Source organism: Halyomorpha halys, unplaced genomic scaffold, assembly GCF_000696795.3.
Source record: "Halyomorpha halys isolate HHAL.00 unplaced genomic scaffold, Hhal_1.1 Scaffold61.1, whole genome shotgun sequence".
NCBI lineage: Eukaryota > Metazoa > Arthropoda > Insecta > Hemiptera > Pentatomidae > Halyomorpha > Halyomorpha halys.
In genome coordinates this window covers 1,321,237-1,331,606 of record NW_027110400.1, presented here as the reverse complement: position 1 = coordinate 1,331,606, position 10,370 = coordinate 1,321,237, and the positions used below count along the sequence as shown (strand labels likewise).

At 32.9% G+C, this 10,370-nt stretch overlaps 1 protein-coding gene and 1 long non-coding RNA gene across 5 annotated transcripts in view; one reads left to right on the top strand and one right to left on the bottom strand.

The window, feature by feature from the left end:
* LOC106692571 (uncharacterized) overlaps positions 1–10,370 on the bottom strand; it is a 33,931-nt gene that overhangs the window by 8,877 nt on the left and 14,684 nt on the right. For all 4 annotated transcript variants that reach the window (XM_014438596.3, XM_014438594.3, XM_067048584.1 and 1 more), the window contains 7 exons: positions 8,417–8,601; positions 6,328–6,455; positions 5,733–5,846; positions 3,852–4,081; positions 3,464–3,602; positions 2,052–2,307; positions 1,539–1,642 (listed from right to left, as the gene is read on the bottom strand). In XM_014438596.3, coding sequence (XP_014294082.1) covers positions 1,539–1,642; positions 2,052–2,307; positions 3,464–3,602; positions 3,852–4,081; positions 5,733–5,846; positions 6,328–6,455; positions 8,417–8,601 — 1,156 coding nt within the window. The remainder of the gene's footprint in view (positions 1–1,538; positions 1,643–2,051; positions 2,308–3,463; positions 3,603–3,851; positions 4,082–5,732; positions 5,847–6,327; positions 6,456–8,416; positions 8,602–10,370) is intronic.
* LOC106692572 (uncharacterized) lies at positions 51–2,169 on the top strand. Its single transcript, XR_001344981.2, has 3 exons — positions 51–321; positions 661–750; positions 2,037–2,169. It is a non-coding gene; the product is annotated as an uncharacterized lncRNA (long non-coding RNA).

Here is a 10,370-nt window from a genome sequence, read left to right as displayed (position 1 = left end):
GACTGATAGATGTTGTCATCTGGTTGGACCATATGGGATGTAATTTTGAAATGAATAAAATAAAAAAAATATAAGTAAATCAATAAACAATTAATTCAAGAATAATGGTCTGGGTGGCAGGCAGTTAAAAAGTACTCAAAATAGCAGGAAAACTATTTAATGGACCCTATTGTTTTCCACATCACAGGGCTGCATCAACGCTAAATAAAACAAGATAAGAACTATTGCATATTATAATAATATAAAATGATACATACAATGTGGACTATCTTCAGTAAGAATAATTAAAATATGATAGGAACAACATCCCACTGATAAAAGGTATATGAAAGATCTACAGGGAGAAAAATTTAAATACTCATAAAATGTATGAAAAATAGACTAAAATAGATCACAGGACAGTGGTTTCTTAATATTCATTAGGGGTTTAGTTTGGAATGAATTACTAAATATAACAATTTTTAAAAAATGGCGTAAAACATGGCACACTAAACAGCATATAAGAGCAATGAATTATTAAGAAAAAAGCAGTAGAAAAGTACTGTAAGAGCTGGTATAAAAACCACAAACAAGAAAATTACAAAACCAGAGAGTTTGAGATCTAGAAAAAAAAACTCGATATAACTCAGTGCTCGTCCTAACAGATAATGTGTTTTCCAGGTTGTGTGCTGTCATGCCACTACAGAGCGTGGAGAAAAGATATTGCAATTTATATTTGAGTCAAAGAAGTCAGAATGGATATTCACAGAGGTTTGTATAATTTATTTAACATAGAAAGATGTATAATTTTTTATAAAAATTAAGTGATTTTTGATATAAATCAATAATAAATATTTTATATAAAACTCGATTTCTTGATAATTAACTTTAGGATACAGTCTAGATAAAGAAAAACTTCAAAGGAGTAAATGAATGAAAAACATTATCCACAATTTAAGTAATTTTTAATTTATTATTTAATACATTTTCTGATATATCTAAACATCATTTAAATTACTTTTAAAGATATTAATAGGAAATTATCTTGAATATAAATAATACCTGCTTAAGTAAAATACGTATTATTATTATTATTATTTTAAATGATAGGTATTCATAATACCTCCATAATATCTAAAAAAAAGGTGTAACATTTTTCCTCACCTACCTAAAGTAAAAGTTGAGGCAGTACTGTTATTTGAACAAAATTTTGGAAATCTAATTACATTTACCTGTTTTAGATTCTTTCAATTCCAAAAAAAAACAGTCTAAGTACAGTTCAATGTATTTAAGACAATTATTTAGGTAAGTGATAATTAAAGTTCAATGTATTTAAGATAATTATTTAGATAAATGATAATAAATCTTAAGCAACTATTGAAGGTTTGTTAATTTAAAATTTATTTAAAATGTTATTAAAAAAAAAAACACCAATTTTTAATTTAATTTTTCTTTACTTTATCAATGTATTAATTCAATGTGAAAATGAACTAAGTTAAACTGATTTATATAAAATTAAATAATGCTATTTTTATTAAAAGTAGAAATATATCTTATACCTTAGACAAAGTTAAAGATCGTACAACTAGCATAGACCTCAAGAGGAGACCAATGTAGTTCAGCTGCCTTACTGAATATTGAGAAGCTGCAACAGTTGAGTATCCTAAAATTATATTATTTTTTAGAGTCAACAAAATTTAGAAAATCCTAACAGAATTGGTTCAATTTCAGTTTGGAGCAGCTAAAATGAATTTTGTATTCTCACTCAAGTCAGAAAAGAGTCTCAGCCATTAGAGTGGTGGAGAAATAGAAAAATAATTCAATCAGTTCTTAACTAACTGGCTGGACTGAAACTGAATCAAAAACATATACTCAGATCATAATCACTAAAAACAAAAAAATATTAAAGTAATCACTTTTTTAAAAATATATTTAAAGTTAACTTTAATAATTTATGCTATGGCCAAAATAATTTATGTACTATGGAAAATATGAGAGCAGAATGATCACTTTAAAGATAATTTGAACATTATAATAAATATAAATTTTATTTTCAGCTTTAAGAAACTCACCTGCAGAGGACAAAGGATAAAATGAGAAGCGGACACCCCTTGTTGCAGGAGGTGGTGCCAGAGAAACAAGGAGAGATTCCCATTTACTGACAAGAGCTGCTTCCATCCGTCGTCGGGGTTCCCTCTCTTCAGGCAACAAATCAGGAGCAGTGATTTCACCAAGTCTAATGAGAGTGTAAGTAAGCAACTCAGCATCATGGCTGTAGTCCTCTTCTGTATAGTGAAGTGTACCTCCTCCAGGCGAATTGAGCATTACCTTATAACAATGTAATAAAAGAGACATCATATGCTATTTCATTCCAATATTTTGTTTAATTATCATTATAATATACTGTAGAATCCATCCATTTAAAAACATTTTAATAAAATTAACTTTTATTTAAATGATAAACCTAAAACATAATGCCAAATTGTATTAATTGTATTGAAAAACACAAAAGGTTAATAAAAATTATGAGAAAATGACCCAAAAATAATCAGGTTGATTAGTTGACCAAATTAATGTCATATAGCCCCAGGAATAGACAGCCTACCAACAGAGCTGTTCAAAGATGGTGGAGAACCTCTAAGAGCCAAGCTATCAGAACTAATCCAGACAATAGGGGCAGGAGGCCCAAGGAACACAAGCTTAATCTTTCCTATATTAAAGAAGAGCTCCAGATATGAGTGCTGCAATTACAGAGGCATAGCACTCATTCTGATAGTCTACAAGATAATGACCAATATCCTGCTAAATCTGATATCTCGGTGTTATGAGAATATAATAGGTGGCCACCAAGTTGGGTTTAGGAGAGGAAAGAGTACACTAGACCAGATCTTTGTCCTAAAACAGATACTTCAAAAACGAAAATCCTGGGAAGTAGATCAGGATGTGCAGCATATCTTATTTTTCCATTTCAAAGCAACCTATGATTCAGTAGACAGAAAGTGTCATTAGAAGATCATGACTGAGAAGAGAAAAAAATAGTATTAATTCTAGAATAATGAAAAAACACAGAATACAAAAATACTATACAAAATATTATCTTTTAAGAAGTACTAAGTACAGGCATTAAAGTACAGTAAATAAGAGGAGTAGTTCTACAATAATTGAATACTCCCACAAGAAAAGAAATTGGCAATTTAATTTGCCAAAGTCTCCATAGTGACCAACCTCACCACAACTGTAATGTTTAAACAAGTTATATGACTTTTGGGGGGAAGACAGAGGAGTTTATATGCAATTTATGAGTACATAAATATTAATTAAATACAAAATTTTAAACTATAAGAATGGAATTGAGGAAAAGTTTATATGAGCAGTAAATATTAAATCTAGGTATAAGACAACCGTATTCCAACATATGTAGACCTATCTTAGGTTTACTACAGAGAAATAAAAAAGAATGAGATTGCCAGTAACATCAGCTTACATTGAACCATGGAAAGAAATAAGAAGGTTGCCTTTGAGTCCTTAAGGCAGATATCAATCTATCTGCAATAACTAAGACATGGGTAGATAACATTTCATGGCTCCATTCTTCCAAGCTTGTTGACTCTTCCAGTCTGTACCTTCAACATCAATAGGGAAAACATTAGAAATATCAATTACTCCATAAAACCATCAGATGATTTAAGTATTTATACTAATTAAATTTTAAAAAGGATTTCATAGCCTTAGTGATATATTTTTTTTAACTATTGTAAAGTGAAACATAATCTTCAATAATTTGCCTTTGACATAATAATGCTTAATATTAAATTTTATGATCCTATTTATGTAATGCATAAATAATTACACTAAGGAATTATAATTCATACCACAAGAGAGTTTTGAGCATATAATCACTAATGACATGACCCCCACTAGAGGTTGACTGTATCTCATGAAGCAGAGCCCTAAGAATGGCTAGAGTTCTTGAGGGAACGCTCTGAGCTGAGTGGTGTTTGAGGAGTGTCTGTTCAGCAGCAGGTGCCCTTAACTGCCAAGCAGTTCCTCGGTCCTCACAACGTAAAGTAGGATGTGGTGGGGCAGGCACAGCATAAAAACCCTATGATAAAAATTCAAATCTGAAAATTTTGTCAAAAAACAAAAGCTAATTACTACAAAATGATTTATTAATTAATAAAAATGTAATAAGGAATATCAAAAGTATTTTCAGCATTAAGTCAGTATTATTTTATTTCCCTCCTAGTTGGAGAAGTAATAGATGCTTCGAAAATGGTACTGGGGAAGGGCAGAGACATCCTGGTAATAAACCCCATACAAAAAGGAGTAGGCCAATCATAAATTCTTAAGGAAAATTTTACATATTACACACGGTTAATCGAAGATCTTCCAATAAATTTTTAACATAGAACAAACAATATAAAGAGTATGAAGTGTGCCTTCAACCTAAGGCCAGGTGTTACTTCACTTTTGATTGGCTGGTTGGATATTGTTTGTAGACTGTATGACATTAATTGAAATGGAATTAAGACATAAGGTAATGGAAAGAGAATTTTATTTACAACCTAGAGGTTGGTTGAACAAGAGAGAATGTGAATGTTAAATACTAAATCTATTGTAACTACAGGTATGAAGAGTGGCCAAAACAGAATATTTATGGTTGAGGCTAATGAATTTTGATAAAAGGATCATGAAAATAGCAGACTGATGACGATGATGGATGGTGATGTTGCGAATCAGATATAGAAAGAAGGTGACTTACTCATGCATTGCATCCTACATATCCTTCCATCTACCCTCTCCTCAGCTACCGGAGAAGTGTCCTTACTCGCACACGGTCTTCTTTACAGAATAGAGGTGAAAAAAGGAAGACTGCTCTGGCCAAAGCTCACTAGTGAGTAAGTGAATGTCGTTTGTTATCTCGGCCACATGGGGCACTGGTATTACAATTGCAAGTAGCCATATGATTATAGTTTGATTTGAATCTTCCGTATAAATGGAACATAAAGAATGAATCGTTTTGCAGCATACAGATAGAAAATTTTGGAATGCAATAAAAAAAAAGTTATATTTATTCATCAATGGGGAAATTTCTCTTTTTCAATGAATTCTTATAATTTTCATATGAATAAGGTCCTCTTACCTGTAATAATTCATCCAACTTTAATGAACCTTAGTTTTTTGTTAACCCATAGTTTTATGGTTACATGACTAAGAAATAATGTGAGAGGGAAAACGGAAACAGTCTGGTCCCCTTCATAAAATATTGAGGGGGCAGAAAGTGTCACCTTCCTTCCACTCAGTGAAGGGGGCCTCTACTAGGAAGATATTGCAAATTTCTATTATGAATCAATACAGGTTTTAATGAAGTTCACAGCAAAATTGTTGGTGATAACACTAGTGAACATGGTGAGTATGAGAGGACACAAATTTTTAAGTCTTTAAATTCAAAAGATTACAATTAATATCATTGTATATGAGCACAAGATCACTAAAAAATTAAAAAACTAAAGTTCTTCTGCACCAACTATATTTATTGGACTAGATCATTAACCCTGTCAATACTGTTGATTCAAATAAAGCTATAAATATTAAATAAAAAATTGGCTATTTTAAAAATATCTACCAAAGAAAGGATAAGATTAAAACGTAGCAAAATGTAAAGAATAAAATTTATTAACTTTTCTGACTTGTCATTGGGGAAAAAAATCATAAATTTCCATTAGAAAATATTTAGAGTAAAAGCGAATTACCGTGGAAGCAGCTTGATGATATAGGAGACATTCACTGTGACAAAGGCTGATCCTGGCAGGAAATTGAGCACTACTTGGCCAAGAAGAAAATCCAATCCCCAAAACAAGAGTAACCTAAACCAACATTTTATTATATATGAATGATAATAATAAAACTAGAATTCATAATGAAATAAGTTATTTAATTCTTAAATTCAGGTCAAGAAAATTTTAATATTATTGTCCAAACAATAAAATTTTAACCTTCAATTTATTTGATAATTAATATTGTGTTTGTTTTTACTTTCATATTATTGAAATATATAGTACTGTTTATATTTTTAAAAATTATAAGTTATTTAAATTATAAAGTGTTGCTGGTCACCATGATTACTTTGTTTTTATTTGTTTGCTATAGTGTGATAAGCGCACCACACCAGATTTTTAATTTGTAAAATATTATACCTCCTATATTATATGTTTATGTTTTACTCCACTATATTAATTAAAAAAGATAATATCTATTCTTTTGTCAGAAAAAATATACATATATCATTAAAAAATATATATAATACAGCTAGATCAGTTTAAACTAATTAAATCAGTGAATAATTACCTCTATGTCAGTTTCAACTCCCACATTCCCAGCATAAGCCATGTCTACTCTTAATCGAACACAAGAACATCCTTCAACAATGGCTATCCTGAAGTCTCTTGGGTCAGGGAATTTTTTCTGGCTTTCTCCTTTATTAAAGAAAGCAAAAAAAAAAAAGTTACAACTGATTATATTCTGCCTTATTACTAGCAGCCTTCTATATAGGAAATATTTAATATTAAATGTCTTTTCTCAAGAATGAGAAAGATAGCTAAGTATGGTAAGTTTCATTACGAATAAAACATTTAATATTAATTATTCTTCACTAGATCGAGTTTGAATTCATGTTGAAGGGTATGTAAATATTATATGCCATTACTGATTATAAAGTTATAATTCTTTTGTATTATACACCTTTATTATATTAAGTGATATCCCAAGGAGAGCAGTGGGGGATAATCAGCTCCAAGTCCCATAGCAGGAAGGGACCTTACATTTTTAGATTTTATTACCCATTATTTCAATGATGACTTTATTACAAAAAAATTATATATAATTCTTTTTTAATCAAGTAAGGATATAATTGTTTCTTAGTTAAAAATGGCTGGTGTTTTTTTGTTTGTTTTTTATTAAGAGCAGGGTGAGAGGAGGGAGCTTTAACAATTAATGAAATAAAATACCAATGGTATACCAAAACTAACTAAATCTCAAACAGGTTGTACAGACATAGCACAGTGGAATAAAAGGCTTAAACAAAAAATTAACAATTTACATGAAAAAATTGGCGATATTTCAAATTATATTCAAAATCCTCAAAATGTAAGACCCAAGACAAAGAAGAAAATATATGAGATTGTTGAACAAAACTTGGTTATAGTAATAGAATTCGAATTGATTGATAGGCTGACACTACATCAGGATAACTTGAAACAAAAGCTAGCAGTTTATGCAAACTGATTAAGTACGTATCCTTAGGCAGCTTTGCACAGGCAACAAAATCACCCTTCTAAACAGAATAAACACCAGTTTTATAGAAGCCTAAAATAAAAGGTGAAATTGATGAGTAATTACCCTGATGACAGTAAAACTTACTAAAAGAATGTGTGGGGAAAATTAACTGACAAAAACTAGAATGCCTCTTGGATAGAAGAGAAAATGCGAAGTTTCAAGAGTGCTTCAGAGATGTCTGTGGTAGCAATCACATGACTTGATGAAAGCAGTCAGGAACATGAAAAATTGGAGGGTGCCTAGCTCTGACAGAAATCAGAATTACTGGATTAAATGGTCACCGTGTTTACATGAGTTACTGTCTAATGGCTACCAGGATATACTAGATGGCAAGTAGACCTTTCCCCTACTGGTTTCTCAAATGTCACAGGGGTTGCAAAGAAATCTTAGAAAGGGAATCATTCATTGCTATCCAGGTTTCCAAAAGCTAGCGAAACCTTTCAATGGTGTGAATCAATTATAAGAAGGCTTCCGATTCTATACCACACAGTTGGCTGCTCAAAGTATTAGATACCTATGAGGTTCAACCTAAAGTTAGCAAACTTTTTTCATATTTGATAGCTGGCTTGGTTATTATGTTAAAAATAGGAGCAGCATGTGGTAATAACCAGATAAAAATTATGAGAGGTATATACCAAGAGGATTGGTTTTGTAAGGTACTGTTATACAATATAAAATATAATATCCATTAAGTAGGATGTTTCTAAGGGATTAAGTGTGCTAAAAACTCAATATCAAGGACAAGGCAACCAAAGTCAGGCAGAAATGGAACATTGATGATCTCAAACTATACGCAAAAAACAAACAACAATTATAAAGTATGATTGAAATTATATCATCCTTTACCAATGATATTAGTATGTTATTCGGATAAATGTACAGTGCTCTATGTGAATGAGCCATACCATCCACTCAGTCGAGAATTTGAAGCTGCCTGAAAAAGTATTGGAAGAAGGGCTGACATCAGTTCTCCTAAGCAATTAAAATTTGAGCTTAACCCTAAACTTTGGTCTGGATAGGTGGATACTTCTGGCAATAGCCAAGAAAGTTTGAAATTCATAAATAATAATAATATTAAATTGGATTAGGGAAGGAATCTTACCGGCTCCATAAAACATTTGCCTTCCAGGAGGCAATTGTAATATATAGTGAAGATGAGAGGCATCTACTATTTTACCAGGTGCAGCACAGACATGACTGTCATCAAGTTCATTTGGAGAGTTGGCAAGCCCACTCTTGGCAGCTGACTGAGCCAGGAGTTCAACAAATCGTTCTTGTACTTTGTCTCTGCAAATAATATACTATAGTTATTGTTATTGTCAAAAACTGCGAATAAACATAAATTCAAACTTGATTATTTAAATTATAAAAATCAAATATTTCTCTAAGTTAAAGGTTTCTAGTTACAAAATTAAATTTTGTTATTAAACAATTTAAAAAAAAACTTTGCTGGACAATAAAAAAAATAAGTAATTTACTAATTAGTACCTGCTTATCATTGAAATTTCTATTAATTGATCCAGTAAAATGGTAAAATAAGGATTTTAGAGTAAAAAAAGTTGCACCACTATGTATTAATTAATTTAAACAATTTTAAAGTTTGATAAAAATTAATATATAAAAATAAACTATACTACATTAAGAAAATAACTAAGTAAGGAAAAGAAAAAAAATAGTTTATAGGCTTTAAATACAAGTAAGAGTTATCCGTTGAGCGTGGTCCTCACAGGGTTCGCGGACGATTAGGCTGTAACCGCGCGCGACACGGGTTCTGCAGAAAGAATAATAAATGGTGTACAGAGGCTGCTCGCGGAGATTGGTTTGGCAAATAACGCAAAGAAAAGTGTGGGTATCGTGTTGGACAAAGGAGAGCTGCGGTCAACAAAGCTCTCCCTTGAGAATACAGAGGTCATCCAAACGGCAAAAGCCGAGGACACCATCAAATATCTTGGATGTACATTCTCGGGAGAGCTAGTATTTGGAGAAGAGGTGGTGACAAAATTAAATAATAACCTCGATAAGTTGGTGAGCTCATGCCTCCTCAAACCGGAACAAAAGATCAACGTTGTCAACCAATACTTGTTCCCGGGCCTTGTTTACCCTCTCCAGACTGCTCCCCTTACAAAGATACGTCCTGCGGTATTGGAGGGCATTGATATCAATATCCGCAGGAGTATCAAGCCCATCATTGGGCTCCCCGCTAACACCTCGTCGGCGATGCTGTACGCACCCAGGAGATATCGAGGACTGGGTCTGATCCGCTGTCAATGGGAAGCTCCACTACAGCATTGGTCCATTGCCCAGCGACTGTCGAATGTTCTGGATGCCCTATTTCAGTCTATATTCAGTTACGAAACCGAAATCGCGGAATGTGCTGATAGACTTGGGGTGGATAGGGGCAACCAAAGTGTGAGAGCTCAACTACAGTCGTTACGTGAGGAGGCTTTCGAAGAATGGGCCAGTTGCAGATGGCAGGGTATCGGTGTTCGACATTTCAAAGAGACCCCGAAAGCAAATAGATATGTATGCGACAAGCAGGTACTATCGGGGTCAGAATGGGCGAACGCCCTGAAACTTAATATCAATTACGCACCCCTGAGTGGAGTCCCAGGAGCCAGTGGACAGCAAGGAGAAGTTGGGTCCCTCTGTCGCAAATGCGGCAGAGAGTCTGAAACACCAGCTCATGTGCTGGGAAAATGCCCCAACAACTCCCTCCTTATAACACGCCGGCATCACAAGGTCAAAGAAGAATTGATGAAGTTCCTTGAAAGAAAAGACTTCGCCTGCTTCGAGGAGGTCTATTTTATTGACACCGACGATCTCCGGTAAGATATCCGTAAGATATCCCGATATTGTCGCGTTTACAAAAGTCGGAGACACGGCTCTTATCTTGGATCCGACGGTGAGATTTGAAAGTAATGACCTCGAACAGGAAGGTGGAGGGGAAAGGGAAAAAAAGAAAATATATGAAAATTGCGTCCCTTTCCTTAAGGCAAAATTCCGCGAGACCTTCGGAGAGAGAGAGTTCACCGTGAGAGGCCTCTGGTTTGGATCTC